The 18,780-nt window shown below is 59.7% G+C and overlaps 3 protein-coding genes across 10 annotated transcripts in view; 2 read left to right on the top strand and 1 right to left on the bottom strand.

Annotated features, from left to right (window-relative positions):
* Positions 1–1,355: 1,355 nt before the first annotated feature.
* On the top strand, positions 1,356–5,504 carry WSB2 (WD repeat and SOCS box containing 2). 4 transcript variants are annotated; one of them, XR_011326707.1, is made up of 9 exons: positions 1,356–1,731; positions 1,897–2,068; positions 2,162–2,400; positions 2,595–2,726; positions 3,083–3,183; positions 3,425–3,597; positions 3,841–3,969; positions 4,272–4,570; positions 4,787–4,904. XR_011326707.1 is itself a non-coding variant. In XM_069795345.1 (9 exons), the coding sequence occupies exons 1-9, from the start codon at positions 1,716–1,718 to the stop codon at positions 4,947–4,949; spliced, it is 1,233 nt and encodes a 410-aa protein (XP_069651446.1). In that variant the 5' UTR covers positions 1,356–1,715; the 3' UTR covers positions 4,950–5,504. The 4 variants fall into 4 exon arrangements, 3 of the variants coding, with proteins under 3 accessions (XP_069651446.1, XP_069651445.1, XP_069651443.1); XM_069795345.1 differs by having other exon boundaries at positions 4,463–4,570; positions 4,787–5,504; XM_069795344.1 differs by lacking the exon at positions 4,787–4,904 and having other exon boundaries at positions 4,272–4,382; positions 4,463–4,570.
* Positions 5,505–6,317: 813 nt separating this feature from the next.
* On the bottom strand, positions 6,318–9,109 carry RFC5 (replication factor C subunit 5). 3 transcript variants are annotated; one of them, XM_069795347.1, is made up of 11 exons: positions 9,034–9,109; positions 8,871–8,935; positions 8,635–8,771; positions 8,457–8,536; positions 8,037–8,110; positions 7,756–7,915; positions 7,525–7,606; positions 7,281–7,410; positions 6,995–7,072; positions 6,838–6,892; positions 6,318–6,603 (listed from the first exon to the last, which is right to left on the bottom strand). In XM_069795347.1, exons 1-11 carry the CDS (start codon positions 9,063–9,065, stop codon positions 6,507–6,509), a joined length of 990 nt encoding a protein of 329 aa, XP_069651448.1. In that variant the 5' UTR covers positions 9,066–9,109; the 3' UTR covers positions 6,318–6,506. The 3 variants fall into 3 exon arrangements, with proteins under 3 accessions (XP_069651448.1, XP_069651449.1, XP_069651447.1); XM_069795348.1 differs by having other exon boundaries at positions 8,635–8,766; positions 9,034–9,080; XM_069795346.1 differs by having other exon boundaries at positions 6,838–7,072.
* An 8,468-nt stretch (positions 9,110–17,577) lies between these two features.
* The window catches only part of KSR2 (kinase suppressor of ras 2), an 88,421-nt gene continuing 87,218 nt past the window's right edge, over positions 17,578–18,780 (top strand). For all 3 annotated transcript variants that reach the window (XM_069795341.1, XM_069795339.1, XM_069795340.1), the window contains exon 1: positions 17,578–17,764. In XM_069795341.1, the coding sequence (XP_069651442.1) occupies positions 17,588–17,764 (177 nt within the window). In that variant the 5' untranslated portion in view covers positions 17,578–17,587. The remainder of the gene's footprint in view (positions 17,765–18,780) is intronic.

The following is an 18,780-nucleotide window of genomic DNA, read 5'->3' as shown; positions in this document are numbered from 1 at the left end:
AGGCTGCTTGGGGGGCTGCTGGCACAGCGGTACCAGAGACACCCATGGGACCTTGCCCCCCACCCCTGGGTGCCCCCCATCCTTGCAAGGGACACACTGAGCCAGACCGGGGGAGACTCCAGCAGATCCCAGCGCGTCTGCGGGTGCAGCTCCCCGGATCCCCGTGCACCCTGGCTTCTCTGCATGGGGGACCCCGAGCCGGGGGGGGGGGTAGAGGCGGCCCCCCCTCACTGCTAGGCATAGCGGGGGGCATTGGGAGGGGCTGGAGGGATGGCCAATTTGGGGGGTGCGGGGGTGGGCTGGCCAGATGTCTCCTGCAGTGACTCACGGGAGGTATTGCCAGGGCGAGCGTCACCCAGTGGGTGCAGGGTCCTTGGGGTGCCACTGCCGGGGGGGGTGTCACTGTGTGGGTGCTGGGTCCATTTGGGGGGGTCACTGCCATGGGGGTGTCACCGTGTGGGTGGTGGGTCCCTTTGGGGGGTGACTGCCGGGAGGGGGGGGTCTCACTGTGTGCGTGCTGGATCCTAGTGTGGTCACTGCCATGGGGGGGTGTCACCATGTGGGTGCTGGGTCCTTGGGGTTCCACTATGAGGGGGGTGTCACTGTGTGGGTGCTGGGTCCCTTTGGGGGGGTCACTACTGGGGGGTGTCACTGTGTGGGTGCTGGGTCCTTGGGGTTCCACTGTGACCGGGGTCTCACAGTGTGGGTCCTGGGGGGTGTCACTAGTGGGGGGGGTCTCACTGTGTGGGTGCTGGATGCTAGTGGGGTCACTGCTGGGGGGGGTGTCACCATGTGGGTGCTGGGTCCCTGGGGGGGGCACTACCAGGGGGGTGTCACCATGTGGGTGCTGTGTCTTTGGGGTTCCACTGTGACCGGGGTCTCACTGTGTGGGTGCTGGGTCCTGGGGGGTGTCACTACAGGGGGGGTCTCACTGTGTGGGTGCTGGATGCTAGTGGGGTCACTGCCGGGGGGGGTGTCACCATGTGGGTGCTGGGTCCCTGGGGGGGGCACTACCAGGGGGGTGTCACCATGTGGGTGCTGCGTCTTTGGGGTTCCACTGTGAGGGGGGTGTCACTGTGTGGGTGCTGGGTCCCTGGGGGGGGCACTACCGGGGGGTGTCACTGTGTGGGTGCTGGATGCTAGTGGGGTCACTGCTGGGGGGGTGTCACTGTGTGGGTGCTGGGTCCTTGGGGTTCCACTGTGAGGGGGGTCTCACGGTGTGGGTGCTGGATCCCTTGGGGGGGTCACTACCGGGGGGACCACTGTGTGGGTGCTGGGTCCTGGGGGTGACACTACCAGGGGGGTGTCCCCGCGTGGGTGCTGGGTCCCTGGGGTGGGTGTGTGTGTGTGTGTCCCCGCGTGGGTGCCGTGTCCGGGGGTCCCCACGCCGGACTGCAGACAGAGGGACGGCGGGTGCTGCCGCCAGCCCCCCAGCAGCGGCGGGGAAGGACGGACAGGGCGCGGAGGTGGGGGGGGGCCCGAGGCGTCCCCACACAGCGGAGGCCGGGGCTCGGCGCTTTGTTTGCCCAGGCCCAAGCGGCGGCCGGGCCGCGCCGGGGCGGTGCCGGAGGAGGAGGAGGAGGAGGAAGGCGGAGGAAGGCGGAGGCGGCAGCGGGGCTCCCCTCACCGCGCCGCCGCCGCTACCGCCACCCTGGGCCTGGGCCTGGGCCGGCGGAGGCCCGGCGGGGCCTTGCCGTGGCCGGCCGGAGGCCGCCATGAAGCCGAGCGGAGGTGAGGAGGCGGCGGGCGGGTGGGAGGGAGGCCGGGGCCGCCTCGCTGAGCGTCGGGGAAGCGGGTAAACCCCCTTTTCGCCCCCAAAAATTCCCTTCCCGGGGAGGAGCGGGGGGAGTGAGGCCCGGGCCAGCGGGGGGGTAACGTGGCCGTCCCGCCGCCCAGAGGAGCCGGTCCTGCTGGCGGAGCTGAAGCCGGGCCGTCCCCAGCGCTACGACTGGAAATCCAGCTGCGAGACATGGAGCGTGGCCTTCTCCCCCGACGGTGCCTGGTTCGCCTGGTCGCAGGGACACTGCGTGGTCAAGCTGATCCCCTGGCCCCTGGAGGAGGCCGAGCTGTGAGTATTTGGGGTGGATTTGGGGTACACGAGGACCGCCCCCCCCCCCCAGCCCGGGGTTTGGGTTAAACGTGCGTCCCTCCTTTCTCCCAGCAGCTGCAAAACCTCGGAGCGCAAGAGCCGGGGGAGCAAAGCGGAGGCGAGGAGCCGAGGGGTGGCCAAGGAGAAGACGCTGGAATGTGGGCAGATCGTGTGGGGCCTGGCCTTCAGCGCCTGGCCTCCGGCGGCCGAGGGGGGGGAGACGGACCCTGCCTGCGCCGTGGGTCTTCCCTGCCTGATCCTGGCCACCGGGCTCAACGACGGGCAGATCAAGGTCTGGGAGGTGCAGACAGGTGAGCGGCCCTCGCCCGCTGTCGTGGCTTCAGGCTGGTTTCTCTCCCCTTGCTCCCCCTCGGAAGGGGGATCCTGTCTCCATCCTTCCCCAAATGCTTCCCAGGGGTGAGCCCTGTCCCAAGCGGGGCTGCCTGCGCATGAGGGGCACCGCCTCGTTCCCAGGGTGCCGAGCACAGCCACTCTCTCTCCGCAGGACACCTCCTCTTCAGCCTCTTGGGGCACCAGGATGTTGTCAGAGACCTGAGCTTCGCTCCCAACGGAAGCCTCATCCTTGTGTCAGCCTCGCGGGACAAGACCTTGCGTGTCTGGGACCTGAGCAGAGATGGTAGGAGCATGCGGGGATGTCCCCGATGCTGGGGCACCCCCGGCTGAGGCTGGGCTCTGCTGCAGGAGAGAGGGGGAGAAACCCACCCTGGTAGGGGAGATGGTGGGAGAGGATCTTCGGGACAGTATTCAAGGCAGAAGCGGGGAGTCCTGCGACATGGAGCAGAGCCATCCCCTTCCAGGTGGGGCCTGGGAGGTGCAGGAGGGGGTTGCAAGTAGACAGAGCTTGGGATCTGCCGTGGGGAACCCCCCAGCCCCACGTGCGTTCCCTCTTGGGAAAGGGAGGGGATAGCGGGGGCAAAGCTGGTGCTGCCTCTCCCCCTTTCCTCTCGTGACTCGCATGTCTGCCATCCCCAGGGCGGCAGGTCCAGGTGCTGTTGGGCCACGTGCAGTGGGTCTACTGCTGCTCCATCTCCCCAGACTGCAGCATGCTCTGCTCCGCTGCTGGAGAGAAGTCGGTGAGTCCTGCAGGATGGGAGCCATCCCGTGTCCTGCTGAATCCAGCGCTCCCCTTGGCCCTCCATGTCCTCCCCCATGCGAGAAGCACCCCTATGAGAAGGGGCCTGGCCAGAGCCACCCTTGCTCCTCAGCCGTTCTGGTTCCACATGGAGGAGCTGGCACCAGAGCCCAAGGGGGAGATGCTTCTCCGCTCCCACCCTGGGGATGCTCCCAGCCTCAGCCCCTGCCCGTGTCCTGCAGGCGCTGCTGTGGAGCATGCGGTCCTACACCCTCATCCGGAGGCTGGAGGGGCACCAGAGCAGCGTGGTGTCGTGCGACTTCTCGCCGGACTCGGCGCTCCTTGTCACCGCCTCCTATGATGCCTGCGTCATCATGTGGGACCCCTATACTGGGGAGCAGCTGAGGACGCTTCGGTATGGAGCCAGGGGGGCAGTGAGGGACCATGGAAGGGGGACAGAGCAATGCCGTGGGGGTTTGCTGGGGCTGAGCGTGGCCTTCCCTTCTAGGTGGGCAGAGCCAGCAGCTCTCCGCTCTCTCCAGCGGCTGAAGGGGAGCTCTGACTTACCGGGTTTGGCCCCTCTGTCAGCCCTGGAGCACTGGGGATGGGGCTTATGGCAGCCTGGGGCTGATGCTGGGCTTTTTCTCCGCATCTGCAGCCACGTCCCCCTGCACTCGGCGCTGGACTACAGCAGCGAAGTCCACAGCAGCGAAGTCCACACCAGCTCCCTGCGCTCGGTCTGCTTCTCCCCTGAGGGCCTCTACCTGGCCACGGTGGCAGACGACAGGTAAGTGGACCTCCTTGAGGACCTCCAGTGACAAGAGGGTCCCAGGAGGACACCACCAAAACGAACCAGGAGCTCAGGACATGCCAGTGGGGAGCAGACCTCGCCTGCCAGGTCCCCACCAGTGCCTGGCGTAAGGGGAAAGGGCAGGCTGCCCGGGACACCGCAGCTTGGCTGTGGCAAGGGCTAACAAGGTCAGGGCCCTGTCGTCCCTCTGAGCGATGAGCCGGGGCCCGTGTCCTCCTGCGTGCTGTGCTGCCCTCACTGTGCCCCTCAGCACAGTCACTAGCTCTGTCTGCATCCAGCTCAGCTCTACAGGGGACAGTGCCTCCCGCTTTGCTGCCGTGTTGTGACACTCCTGGGATGCTCTAAGCCCATGGGAAGAAAATCCTACTCCAGAGTTTGCATGCATTCAGGTGAACCCAGAGGCTTTATTTTAGCTGCAGGGGCTGCGTGGATGTGGGCCTGGCATCGTGTCCCCTCCCTTTCTCCTTAGGCTCCTGAGGATCTGGGCGTTGGAGCTGCGGTCACCAGTCGCGTTTGCTCCCATGACCAATGGCCTGTGCTGCATGTACTTTCCACACGGCGGTTTCATTGCCACAGGGTGCGTATGCAGGAAAGCAGAGCGTAGAAACACAGGCTGCTTCCTCCTCCTGCAGCTCTGTGTCTGCTCAGCAAATTCTGGGCTTCCCTGAGGGTACGGGCTGGTTTCCTGGGCTGGGGAACACGTGGTTGCTGCGAGCTGAGGGTATTTGGGGATAATTGAGCTTTCTAGGGTCTCTCTGCCCTGTGCTCACAGCTTGTTTGGGTCTCGTTGCAGGACCAGAGATGGCCATGTCCAATTCTGGACCGCTCCAAGGGTCCTCTCATCACTAAAGCACTTGTGTCGCAAAGCTCTGCGCACCTTTCTGACGACGTACCAGGTCCTCGCGCTCCCCATTCCCAGGAAGCTGAAGGAATTCCTTACTTACCGGACCTTTTAAGGCAGCACGGAAAGTGGAGGCACAGAAGCAAGAGCCCTCTGCCCGGTGGCGGGGCTCAGCCTGGGTTAGAGGAGGCACCGCAGCAACGACGTCTCGCTGATTCGTGAGCCGTGGGGCAGGAGGATTGCTACTCCCCTTGTTTTGGGGCTGTGTCTGTGAACATGGAGGGATTTTTCGGTATAATAATACTAGAACCCAGAAAAATGCATGCAGAGGGCAAGGGGCACAGCTGTGGTCGCCCAGCAGGGGACACGGGTCCCCCTGTCCCCCTGCTATCTGCAAGTTTTGGGTCAGGTGCTTTTGCCTCCAAGTGCAATGTTGTGGGTTGAAGGTCAGCAGCCGCAGTCTGAGTGGAGCTTTTGTCATTTGTACGAATACGGTGCTACAACCGGCCCTGACAAAACTGACCCTCACCGGGACTGGCTCGTATTGTACCTTAGTTCCCAGAGGTGTGCGCACTCTGACGCTCTCCTGGTCTGGGCACGAGCTGGATAAACCCGAGCAGGTCTCTGTGGACTAGACGACAGCGATGACAGAATAAAAAATTATTCCTCACGTCTTTCCTCTTGGCTCGTAGAGGTGACCTGGGGATACCTGGCAGGGCAGGCTCCAGTGGGCTGGGGCCCAAGGCCTCCAGGCCTCCTGCCACGGCGGCAGCAAGTGCTCACTTGGCTCTGAAGCACAGCAGACCAGTAAGCGTTCAGCGGTGGGTGCTAGGGAGGATCAGTCCACCGTGAAGGTGGGACACGGGGCTTCATGCAGCCCCCAGCTCCCATTCCTCTGTTGCTTCTTCTCCCCGCTGGAGCTCTGCACTCGAGCAGCCCGATGTCCAGACATGCAGTGCATGAAGCAGTCTCGTGTGCTTGTCTCCCTCCAGCTTAGCTGGTGTCTGGAGTGACGGCTCGTGCTTTGAGTCCCCTGCATGCCAGAGAGCTCGGTCTGTGCACGAGCCCAAGGCTGCGACCCCCGCCGATGCGGAAGCCAGGGAATGTCTCCTCTAAACTGCTCCCCAGGATGTTTTCCCTTGCGAGCAGCTGAACGCAGAAAGCTGGTGTTTCCCTAACCTGTACGGCTGTGACCCACAACTACATTCCCTCTCGTAACGGGGACGTCACTGCAAGAAACCACGCTGTCCCTGTGCAGCTTGCAGCGTGTGGCTGCCCCGCTCGGCTGCACAAGCAACGGGGTGGCACAAGCCACGTGTGAGCACCTGGGGCAGCTCTGCCCCGCAAGGAACGGAGGTTTTGCAAGCTGGTTTTCAGCCTCTGTGGGTGCGATGCCTTTGTAATGGGGCAGGGGGTGAGCCTCGACCACCTCCCTTCGGTCCTTGCTGTACAGGAGGAAAAAGAAAAGACAAGTGCAACCTGCTGGGCTTTAGAGGCATCTGTATTTCCCGCCGAAGCTCAGAAACAACACTGTCCGACTCTCGTCCCTGCTGCGGGCTCAAGGCTTGCAAAAAGGAAACAGCTGCAGGGAGCAGCTCTGGGCATGGGGCTGACGGTCCCTTCCAGCTTCTGCGAGATCCAGTGTTGCAAGCAAGGATCCACCCAGCAGGACTCAGGCTTCGGCCACGATCAGGTCCCTGGTGACTTGGAAAGCCGCGATGAGGGAGCTCAGCTGAATCTTTTCACTGGTCCCAGCAGCCAGCCGGTACCTGGAGCAGGGGGCAAGGGCAGGTTTGGGTGTTTACACCAGCATCCATGTCCCGGCAGTGTAACGGCCCTGGCTAGGATGGATGCGCAGGAGCCGTGGGCATCTGCCAACGGTGCCCACCGGCTGCCAGGACCTGGCACAGTGCAATAGCGGTGACCCCCGTGGGGTGGGCACACTGGCAGCCCCCCCAGCCGGGGTGTTTTGGGGCACTGGGCGGGGGTGAGCAGACACTTACTCGATGTCTGCCATTTTGATCAGCAGCTGGATGCGGATCGAGGGTGGGAAGTCAACTGTGGAGAGAAGGAGACGGTGTGTGTCAGTGTGGGCTGGGGGGGACATGACAGTTGGCCTCCCAGGTCCCTTCCCAGGGAGCCAGCCCCGCAAGCCCCTACCTCTGTGCACAAAGAGATGGATCTCGGTGAGGATGTCCTGCAGGGCCAAGCCCTTCAGCGTCTTCAGCTCCGTGATTTCTGAGACGAGAGCGAGTGAAGGGCTTTCTTCCAGGCCTTTCCCTGCAAGATCCCACTCCTCATCCCCGCTACAGCCCCGAGGACCCTCCCCGGCGAGCAGCACCCACCCCAGGCGGAGCAGGAGGTCACAGGATGGGAAGCCCCGGCAAAGAGGAGGATTTATGGCAGCGGGGATTACACCCCAGGGCCAGCGGAGGGCAAAGGATACTGCGATAGGCGGTGGAAAAGTCCTGGTTCAGCATCCAGTCGAGGATGTTGGCGATATCAGATTTGAGGGGGTGTCCCGTGCAGGTGTAGACATTCTCCTCTGTCACTTTCCCGAAGGCCATGGTGGTGCTCTGAGGAAGAGGAGGGTGGAGGAGGGATGAAGAGCTCAGCCCTTCCTCCACCGAACCCTCCAGGACCTCTGCTGTCTTACATGAGGGGAGAGCGGTCATGGCCCGGGTCCATACCTGCAAGATATTGAGGGCTCTGCGCATGTCACCGCTGGAGAGGGTCACCAGAGCCTTCATCCCATCCTCGGTCACGTCCACCCTGGAAAACAAGACCTGGGGCTGCAGAGGGAGGCAGCACTGCCGGAGGCAAAGACAACCGTGGAAAACCAAGCCCCGCTACTCTTCCTCCTGTAGGGCAACGGGGAAAAAGGGGGCACGGACAATGCTGCGGAGACCCCCCCGGCTCACCCCTCCTCCTGTATGACGTGCCGCAGCCGGGGGACCATCAGCTCCGGGGTGAGGGGGCCGAAGCGGAAGCGCGTGCAGCGGGACTGCAGGGCGGGGATGATCTTGGAGAGGTAGTTGCAGATGAGGCAAAAGCGGGTGTTTTCGGTGAACTTCTCGATCACTGCAAAGGGGAGGGAGGAGAGACTGGTCCTTGTCTGCTGCCTCGTACAGGCTCCTGCCCCATGCCAGACTGGGAAAGGCTGAAGGGGTGCCAGTGGTGTGGGGTCCCCAGCACCCCTCACCTCGCCTCAGGGCGTTCTGAGCATCCTGGGTCATGGCGTCGGCTTCATCCAGGATGACGAGCTTGAAGCCTTTCCTTAAAAAGGGAGAAGAAAGGGGGTGGCTTTGGTCCCGGCTTCTGGGTTGGTGCTGGAGAAGGGGAAGTGGGGGACGCTTATTCCCACCCTGACCCCCACGAACGCTCCCAGGGAGCCCTCCTTTCCCCTCCAGACCAGCATCCTTATCACTCATCCTTACCACCATCATCCTCCCTGCTTGGAGGGCACCCCTGATTCCTTCCATCCGCGCTGGCACGCTTCCCACCCCAGAAGCTCCCCCCAACCCACCACCCAAGCCGAGCGCTGGGGCAGGCTGTGTCAGTGCGGGGGGGGGGTTGTGACAAGGGGACGGGGAGTTTTGGGAAGCGCAGACCTGCCACTTACTTAAAGATGGTCCTGGTGCTGGCGAAGCTCAGGATGGGCCCTCGGACGATGTCGATCCCCCGGTCATCAGAGGCGTTGAGCTGGAGGGAGATGGCGTGGATCCGCATCCTTGCCTGAGGATGCACCCGGGGGGTGGGGGAGGATGACGGACCCCCAACCATCACCCATCCCCACTTACCTCCAGCACCATGGAACCAAACTCCCGCTCCCGGTAGAGCTGCTTGGCGCAGGCGAGGATGGTCGAGGTCTTCCCGGTACCGGGAGGACCGTAGAGGAGAAGATGCGGGAGCCGATCCTCGCTGATGAACCGCTGCACTGGAGAAGGGATAACGGGCATGGGGTGGGGGGGGGGGATACCCAGTACCCCCCGGTAGTGTTGTGGCAGTGGGGGGGTGAGATGGGGGGGTTACTCACCGGTGCTGAGGATATCCCCGTGAGACACCAGCTCGGACAGCGTCTGCGGCCGGTACTTCTCCACCCTGCACCGGAGAGAGCGCACCGCGGCGAGGGGGGGGGTCAGGTCGGGACAGCGCCCGCCGCTTTACCCCCCCCCTCCACGCTCCGTTCCCGGTTGTACCACGGCAGATTCCCGCCACCGGCCCGCGCCATCTTCCGCCGCCTCGCGAGACCGTGGGGACGGGGCGGAGCGGGGCGGGGGGGGCGGCCGTACGGCCGCCCCCCCCGCCCCGCTCCGCCCCGTCCCCACGCATTGGTGGTGGTTGGCGATGCGAGGCGGTGCTTGTACTGGGGGGGGGGAGGGTGCCGGGGGGGGGGGGCACAGCGCTGGGAGGTGCTGAATTGTCGTTGTGGGCACGGTTTTGGGGAGAGCGCGGCACTGGAAATTGCTAAATTGTAGTTGCGGGCATGGTTTTTGGGGAGAGCACGGCACTGGGATTTGCTAAAGCGAGGCTGCAGGCATGGTTTTGGAGAGACTGTGGCACTGGGAGTTGCTGGAGTGAAGTTGTGGGCATGGTTTTGGGGAGAGTGCGGCGCCACGAATTGCTAAATTGTAGTTGCGGGCATGGTTTTGGGGAGAGCGCGGTGCTGGTGTTCACCAAAGCAAGGTCATGCTTGTGCTATTGGGGAGGGCACGGCACTGGGAATTGCTAAAGCGAAGTTGTGGGCATGGTTTTGGGGAGAGCGTGGCGCTGGGAGTTGCTAAAGCGAGGCTGCGGGCATGGTTTTGGGGAGAGCGTGGTGCTGGGAATTGCTGAAGTGAAGTTGTGGGCATGGTTTTGGGGAGAGTGTGGTGCTGGTGTTCACCAAAGCAAAGTCACACTTGTGTTCTCAAGCAGGGCAATGGCACTGGGCATTGCTAAATTGTCGTGGGCACGGTTTTGGGGAGAGCACAGCACTGGGATTTGCTAAAGCGAGGCTGCAGGCATGGTTTCGGAGAGACTGTGGCACTGGGAGTTGCTGAAGTGAAGTGGGCATGGTTTTGGGGAGAGGGCAGCACCGGGAATTGCTGAAACAGTGCTGCGGACATGCTGTTGGGGAGAGCATGATGCTGGGAATTGCTAAAGCAAAGTTGTGGGCATGCTTTTGGGGAGAGCGCGGTGCTGGCGTTCACCAAAGCAAGGTCACGCTTGTGCTCTTGAGGAGGGCACGGCACTGGGAATCGCTAAATTGTAGTTGTGGGCATGGTTTTGGGGAGAGCGTGGCACTGGGATTTGCTAAAGTAAGGCTGCAGGCATGCTTTTGGAGAGACTGTGGCACTGGGAGTTGCTGAAGTGAAGTTGTGGGCATGGTTTTGGGGAGAGTGCAGCACTGGGAAAGGCTAAAGCAGGTTTGCGGATGTGATTTTGGGGAGAGCGGGGTGCTGGGAGTTGCTAAAGCAAGGTTGTGGGGACGCTCCTGGGGAGGTTACGGTACCAGGAATTGCTAAAGTAAGATTGTGGTGCTTTTGGGGAGAGCGCGGTGCTGGTGTTCACCGAAGCAAAGCATGGTGCCTGTGCTTTTGGAGAGAGCGCGGCACCAGGAATTGCCAGAGCAAAGTTGTGACCATGCTTTTGGGGTGACCCCGCTGTTGGAAACCCCGTTGGGTGAGAGGGGCACCTGAAGGCTGCAGGCTGGGGCCAAGGGCAGCAGCTCCGGGGGCTGCCTGGGCGCTGGAGGAGAGCAGACCTGCTGTGGTTCACCCGGTGTGACGGGAGCAGCAAACTGGAGAGGTGGCTGCGAGGAGGATGACGCCTTTATCCCCATCCCTGCCGCTTCCTGGTGCGTGAGAGCAGCCCGAAGTTTTGCAGGTCTCTTTTTTTTCTGGTTGACTAACTTGAAAAATCAACCCCGTCTCCCATCCCTCGTGCTACCAAAGCTCTTGGCTGAGTAACGGGGGTGTCTCTGCCGGGGGCCGGGTGGCTCCCAGCTATTCCTGGAGGTGCTGGATACGGCCTTTTCTTTCCAGAGTTGCCTCCAGAGGAAGAGGCATCCATGCTATTTCACGCTGGGCTTTGGCAAATGGCTGGAGCCTCCTTAGAAAACTGGCTTAGAGGGAAAAACAGCCTAAGCTGGCTGGCGGGGATGCTCAGGCGCTGCTCCGGTTTACATGCCATGGATGGAGAAAGGAAAGCCGGGCTGTGGTGAGGGGCTCTGGCTGGGAAAGTGCAGGCGGAGAGGTGATGGGAAGAGATCTGTTGGGAAGTAGATGTGATGGGGAGTATATTGGGGGGGAAGAAAAAAATCAGGGGGAAATCCTTTTGCTGGCAAGGGAAGGGAAGGGAAAACATCAAGAGCTCCAGGTTGAATCCTGTAGAAACCCAAAAAGCTGCCAGAGGGCAGCTGCTTTCCTATTTTTTTTTTCCCTTTTTTTTCCCCCCAGCCCCATGAAAGAAAGCAGGAGCTCAAAGCTGAGCTCAGCAAGCCTCAGCCATTCCTCTGGGCGCATGATGGCCGTGACAGATGGCCCTTCCGATGGCAGGCGAGGAGCTGCGAGGTCCTTCCCGAGCACCCGGACACCGGCTGAAAGGTGCGACCTGGAGCCCTGACGGGCTTGGGCTTCTCCCCTACGTAGCAAGTCCGGAGCTGCTCTTCTCTCCTCGCATCTGCCTTTGCCTGGGGGCAGGCTCTTGCCCTTCAAAATGGATTTTTCCAGGGGTTTTCTCCCCCACTGTGCCCCATCATTAATAAATCTTGAGCTCCAGACCAGGCAAAATCTTTGGAGGGGGCAGGCAAATTCTTCTGCCTGCGGCCTGTGTGCACGCTCAAATCCACGGTGATATCTCTCATGAGCAATTTCACCTCTTTCTTGACCAGATTGCTTTAAAGATTATTTATTTTTTTTAAATTAGTCATTATTTACTATTGTTATAATTGATGAGTGCATCCCCCTGCAATGATTCTGCATCGTTAGGACTGGCTGAATTATTAACCAGTGTCTGAGCTGTCTGTCCTGGCTTATTTACCTGTTATATCTCTTGGGTAAAGGACCGGCAGGTCGCATCCGACTTGGTAGACAGAGCTAGAAATTTATAACTCTGTCGATAGGTTCGTTAACAGCCCTGAGGCATCGGGTGCATCCCTTTGGAAGAGGATGAGGGAATTCCAGGTAGATGGTGGCAGAGATGATGGCGGCAGAGATGCTCTTTCACAGGGAAGAGAAATGGGGGCTTCTTGGGAGGCAAAATCCAAGAGATGGACCCATCCAGCATGGAGGTGGAGATGCTGTTCGGTATATTAATAATAAAGAAATAAAAATGCTAATATCAGAAAGACTCCTCACATGCGGAGTGGCACCTGGCCTCTAAGAGGAATGGAGACAACCCTGAATTTAAGGGGCCAGCAAGAAGCCAGAGGAACGATTTAGCACTCATGGCTGATGGTCAATGGCACGTAAAAGCCTCGTGGAGTCATTTTGGGGGGGGATTTGGTGGGAAAAGCCTCGTGTGATGCTGCAGGGATGTACGAGCCAGTGAAGGGTTGGTTTCACAAGGGGGGATTTGGCTGGGTTCTCCTGATGAGCCGGCCCTGCCAAGGGGATGCCCTCTCCTTTCCCAGCTGGATGCTGTGTGCCGGCAGAGCATCCTCCTCGTTAGGCGCCGTGTGAAAATGAACCTGGTTTCAAGAGACTTCCCATAGCTTCATGCTCACAGACATGCAAGAAAACCAACAAAGGTGAATTAAGTCATCACAAGATACATTCTATATGAACTGATTGTGCCAAAAACAACTCATGTTTAAGAAATGGAGTAGTTAATGTTGCTGAGTAACAACGCACACAGCTAGCCTGCGTACGGAATCCAGGCGGCTGATAAGAAAGGAAATGAATAATTCAAGCTGTCCAAGGCTGTAGAATAGAAAAACACAGATTTTCTTATTGATTTCGGGGCTGTTCCCGCTGTCCATGACGTGCATCCGCCTTTCACACCACAGGCCGGGCCAGCCCAGCTCAGCTCCAAGAATGTGAGTTGTCCCACCAACTGCAATAGGCTTTTTTGGGCAGCATGAGGTTCAGCGTACGCCCGGAATCACGGCAGGTCTTATGCTGCTGGTGGTTTTGGTTTGTTTTTGGTTTTTTTTCCCCAGTGGAGTCTCCCTGCTTGCATTTATTTTGTTTTGTTTTGCTTTATTTTATTTTTGCTATATTTTATTTTGCTTTATTTTCCTTTATTTTCTTTTGCTTTATTTTCCTTTATTTTATTTTGCTTTATTTTATTTATTTATTTTGAAGGACAGATACTGGGATTGTGGGAATTCTTTTTGCACTGGAAGCTGTCGGCATTGTGGGGAGGGAGGGCAGCAGCATGGGCAAAGGATACCAAGGGGGACCCGCTTGCTCCCCAGCACCCCAAATTTGAGCTGGCGCTCTCGGCATCCTCTCTCCTCTGGGTACCATCCCATCCTTCCCTCCCTTGTAATCGGATCTGGGAACAGCGGACCCAGAAATGGCTGGCCTGGTAGCTTGGATGTTTTAGGTTAAAAAATAATCTGTTGTTGCAAATGTGCTGAGTACAGAGAGTGCCTTGCCCTCTTATCTCTGGTTTGGTTATTGAAAGACTTGATTAACCCCAGAAGCCGTCAGGAGAGAAAATGTCCAGCGTGGTGGTTTTTTGTTTTTTTTTTTTTTGTCCTGTGCTCCAGTTAATGGCAGGATTTGCATCGCATTTCCAACACGGGGGATAGTTAAATATCTGGCGATCGCTGCCTTCCCCAAGCGCCTGCCACAGCAGTCAAGCGAATGTCGGCCTTTCTGCAGGGCTCTGCTTCCTTCTTCCTGGAGGAAAAGCCAGCAGAGCTGGAGGAAGCTTCTCCCCTGGGACCCCTGCAGCCCCTGGGGCTGCACCAGTGCCCACCAGTGCCCATCAGTGCCCACCAGTGCAACCCAGCTGCTGCAGTGCCGCTACCTCCCATCCGCCCCAGCTAAAACACCCAGTTGAAACATATAAATATCTGTATCTGTATCTGTATGCATGTGAAATTAAGAACAAAACTGAGAACGCAGCCCAGCAAAAATGGGATCCTCTGTATTATGAAATTGCACCAGGTTTTTCCTTCCAGCTGCCCGCTCTGTCGCTCAGGTGGGTTTTCACCGCCTGGTCCCGCTGTGATTTGCAAAGTGCCCGAGTGAGTTCCAGCCTGATCCAAACACGTGGAGCAGAAGGTAACAGCTCTGTGCAGTTCAGCCTGGCATCCCCTTTTTATTTATATTATATTATATGATATTATATTATATTATATTATACTATACTATACTATATTATACTATATTATTCTATTATTATTTTGTTCAGTTTGGGTATGGTAGTCTGGCATTCCCTTTTAATTTATATTATATTATATTATATTATATTATATCATATTATTCTCTTCTGTTCGGGTATGGTAGTCTGGCATCCCCTTTTTATTTATATTATATGGTATTATATTGTATTATATAATTATATTATATTATATTATAATCTTATTCTTCTTACAGAATTGGCTTTTTGAACCCTTTTGATGTATTTTCCTCTGCTTTATCATGCCCCCACAACCCCTTCGGAGGCTCCCCTGACCAGAGGCAGCGGGTACAGGCAGGGTCCTGCCCTCGGCCACTGCCCCGCTCTCACCCGGGGAGCTGCTGGCGTTTCCCATCGTGGGGGGAGTCCCTCCGAGTCCCCCTTACAGTCAGGGTTGGGGACACTCTGCAGAGCCAGGGTGGCTGCAGCTTTGGGTCCCTTCCTGGCAGGACAGCACAAAACCGACCAAAAAGCTAAAATTCCAGTAATTTCTATAAAATCCCTCTAACCTGCTTCTTCCCACCCTCAAAGAGAGTTTTTGTAGGGAAGCAGATGGCTTGCTAGTGAGAGGGAGGACAAGGGACCTGTGTGGTCATCCCAACACGGGGGCAAGCCTGGAAATGAAAACATCTGATTAAAAAAAGGCAAAACCCAGCAAATTTCAAACTTTTTTAGCCATATCCCGATTCGCAGCGAGACGACCGCTGCAGGCACGGCTAGTTTAATTTGATGGATAAAGCCATTTGGCTTGTGTTCTCCGTGGAGTTGATGTGGACTGGGATGGGTGCATCGACTGGGAATAAAGTCAAATATCCAAAGCCAAGGAGGCCATGGGTGAGAGGAAGCTTTGCTCTGGGGGAGTGGGATAGGTGGAGTTTCTTGCAGCATCGTCCTGGTTCCATCTCTCTTGAATAACTGCTGAGCTTGTTGGTCAGGCTTGGCTGTTCTTGACTGGCTCTGGGTGTCTTTTATAGATAGATATCTAAAAATTATATATAAAATTATATATATTTTTATATATAAAATTATATATATATTTATATATTTTTATGTATATATACACACACGTAATATGTAAATAAAATGTTTTATACACATATACCAAGCTCCTGTAAAGCTTCTCAAGCACAGCAGCCGGCAGAGGAAAAGGCTTTTCTCCAAGGGAAAGGCTCCAGCTTTGGGGGGGCAGTGCATGCTGCCTGCACCCCCTTTCCTCTGCTGGTCCCTGGGCTGAACCCCAAAATAGCCAAGTGTGCTAGGGAGGAGTGGGGTTCATCCCCTGCGGGGGGGGGGGGGGGGGTGTAGTGCTTTTCTAGGGGCTCTGGCTGCTGGGAAATGGAGATCCAGGGGTGCGCAGAGTCTGGGGGGGCTTTTTTGGCTTCTACCCAGCAGCCTGGGTGTGAGCGATGGGTCATCACCATGGCCTCTGGACGCTCTGCGGCGCGCGGCAGTTGGTTTTTAGTTGGTTTTACTCCCTTTCGGGCGAAATCCCATTGCTAGGCCAGGGACTGCAGGGTCCCTCCTTGGCTTTCCCCAGACCCCGCTGCAGATTTCCATCCCGGCTGCCCCCCCCCGCCCCCAGGTTGTCCCCTTCTGCGCGACCCTTGGGGTCCGTAGGGCAAGGCAGGATTTGGCCTGGCCCTGAGCAGCATCGGCATCCCCTCCGTGCCATGGGGGGCTGGGGGGTGGGAGGGCAGCTGGGGGGGAACCGGCCCTTCGTGACTCCTGCCCGGTTCTTTCCGCAGTGGGGGCTGCAGCACAGTTCCCCCTTGCACCCCAATACGGCTTCCTTAGGCATTTGGGGGTGCACGTCCCCTGTACCCCCGCAGCTGCACCTTTTGTAGCTGGGCCCCTTTTGCACCAGCCCCCCCTCCATTGCCTCAGGGACCCCCATTGACCCCGGCCCCCTCTTTGCACCAGGCATCCCCCGTTGCACAAGGCTCGCCCCCATTGCAGCAGGACCCCCCCATTGCCCCAGGGATCCTCATTGCAGCAGGCCCCCCCCAGTTACACCAGGGTCCCCCTGTTGCACCAGGGACCCCCATACACCAGGCCCCGATGTTGCCCCAGGACCACCCGCTGCAGCAGGCCCCCCATTTCACCAGCCCCCCCATATTGCCCCAGTCCCCCCCATTGCACCAATTCCCCCTTGTTACACCAGCCCCCCCATATTACCCCAGCCCCCACATTACCCCAGCCCCCCTGTTACACCAGGGACCCCCATTGCCCCAGCCCCCCCATATTCCCCCAGCCCCCCCATATTGCCCCAGGACCCCCCCTCCATGCCCGACCCGGGGGCTGTTGCCTGTATGCGGTGGCAGGGTGATGATAATGATGATGATGATGATGATGATGGGGATGAGGATGAGGATGAGGATGGGGATGAGGATGAGGATGGGGATGAGGATGGGTTTGGGGATGGGGATGAGGATGGGGATGGGGATGGGGATGGGGATGAGGATGAAGATGGGGATGAGGATGAGGATGGGGATGGGGATGAGGACGAGGATGAGGATGGGGATGAGGATGAGGATGGGGATGGGGATGAGGATGGGGATGAGGATGAGGATGAGGATGGAGATGGGGATGAGGACGAGGATGAGGATGGGGATGAGGATGAGGATGAGGATGGGGATGAGGATGGGGATGAGGATGGGGATGAGGATGGGATGGGGATGGGGATGAGGATGAGGATGGAGATGGGGATGAGGACGAGGATGAGGATGGGGATGAGGACGAGGATGAGGATGGGGATGGGGATGAGGATGGGGATGAGGATGAGGATGGAGATGGGGATGAGGACGAGGATGAGGATGGGGATGAGGATGAGGATGAGGATGGGGATGGGGATGAGGATGAGGATGGGGATGGGGATGAGGATGAGGATGAGGATGGGGATGAGGATGGGGATGAGGATGGGATGGGGATGGGGATGGGGATGAGGATGAGGATGAGGATGGAGATGGGGATGAGGACGAGGATGAGGATGGGGATGAGGATGGGATGGGGATGGGGATGAGGATGAGGATGGCGGTGGTGATGGGGGGGGGGGGGTTCGCCGTTACCGCGCGGAGCAGCGCGCAGCGAGCGCGGCCCCGCGGTGCGGGAGCGCGCCGCCCCCGCCCCGCCGCGCCCGGAGCGTGGAGGGGGGGTGTGTGTGTGTATGTGTGTGTGTGTGTGGGGGGGGTGTGTGTGTGTGTGGTGTGTGGAGGGGGGTGGGGGGGGGCCGTGGGGGGGGGGAAGGCGGCGGCGGCGCCGCGCTGACGCCTCGGTGGGCACCGCGGGGCCGCGATGCTGCGGGCGGCGGCGGAGCGGGGCTGAGCGGGGAGGGGAGGGCTGGGGGGGGGGCGGCGGAGGGTGGAGGGGGGGGTGGGTGGGTGGGGGGGTGGGGGGGGGCGGGGGGGGGCGCGGCGAGCGATGGATGAGGACAACATGACGAGGAGCGAGGAGCAGCAGCTGAGTCTGCAGAAGGCGCTGCAGCAGTGCGAGCTGGTCCAGAACATGATCGACATCAGCATCTCCAACCTGGAGGGGCTCCGCACCAAGTGCGCCGCCTCCAACGACCTCACGCAGAAGGAGATCCGGACCCTGGAGGTAGGGGCCCGCCGACCACCACCCCCCCCCTCCCTTAATAATATCCGATCCCCCCCCCTCCTCCCTTCCCCGGGCCGCGCCGGGCTCCCCCGCGGCGCTGCGGTGAGCCCGAGTGAGGCTGCGCGCTCTGCAGGTGGCCCCCGAGGTGGGTCCGGCATCGGTCCCGGCCCCCCCGGCATCCCTCCCGGCCCCCCCGGCATCCCTCCAGCCCTCCCCGCCCACGCTCCTACCGCCCCGGCAGGCTGCAGCCCCTCGGCCCACCTGCACCCCTCGGGCCGGGCTGCAGACCCCCCCCCCCGCAACCCCCGGCCTGGCCGCATCCCTTCCTCCAGGCTCCTGCTTCGGCCGGGCTGGATGTTTTCCGCCGGGCTGCATCCCCCGCCCCCCCCCCGGCCTGGCTGCATCCCTTCTAGTGGGTTCCTACTTTCCCATCAGGCTGCATCCCCCCCCGCGCCCCGGCCTGGCTGCATCCCTTCCTCCAGGCTGCAGCCCACCTGCAGCCCCCCAGCCTGGCCACATCCCTTCCATCAAGGTTCCTACATCCCTTCCATCAAGGTTCCTGCATCCCTTCCATCAAGGTTCCTTCATCCCCACCGGGCAGCATCCCCTCCAGCCCACCTGCATCCCTCCCACCAGGCAGCATACCCCTCCTGGGCCTTTCTGCATCCTTCTCCCCCGCCGCCGCATCCCCTCGGACGATGCAGCATCTGCCCAAACCCTTCGGCCTTCCCCGGCAGCGGGGAGAGCCCCAGTGGGAAGGGGAGGCTTTGCCGAGCCACGGCCTCGATGCTGCCGGGGATGAAGGCAACAGGGCCGTGCCAAGGGGAGCGCCAGCCGGATTTATTTGGTTTATAGATGGGAAAAATGCATAGAAGTAAAAGCTGCCGAGCAGGGCCCTGTTTATTGTAGCCCCATAGGAAGAGGTTCCTCTTGAAGTGTGCTGGGACCCGGCTGGGGATGGATTTGGGGTTCAACAGGAGGCTGGGATGGGCAGGGGAGGTCTGGGCAGGCTGGGA

The sequence above is a fragment of the Haliaeetus albicilla genome, chromosome 10 (genome assembly GCF_947461875.1).
Source record: "Haliaeetus albicilla chromosome 10, bHalAlb1.1, whole genome shotgun sequence".
NCBI lineage: Eukaryota > Metazoa > Chordata > Aves > Accipitriformes > Accipitridae > Haliaeetus > Haliaeetus albicilla.
Note: the sequence above shows the minus strand (reverse complement) of the source record. Positions and strands in the feature narration are given on the sequence as shown.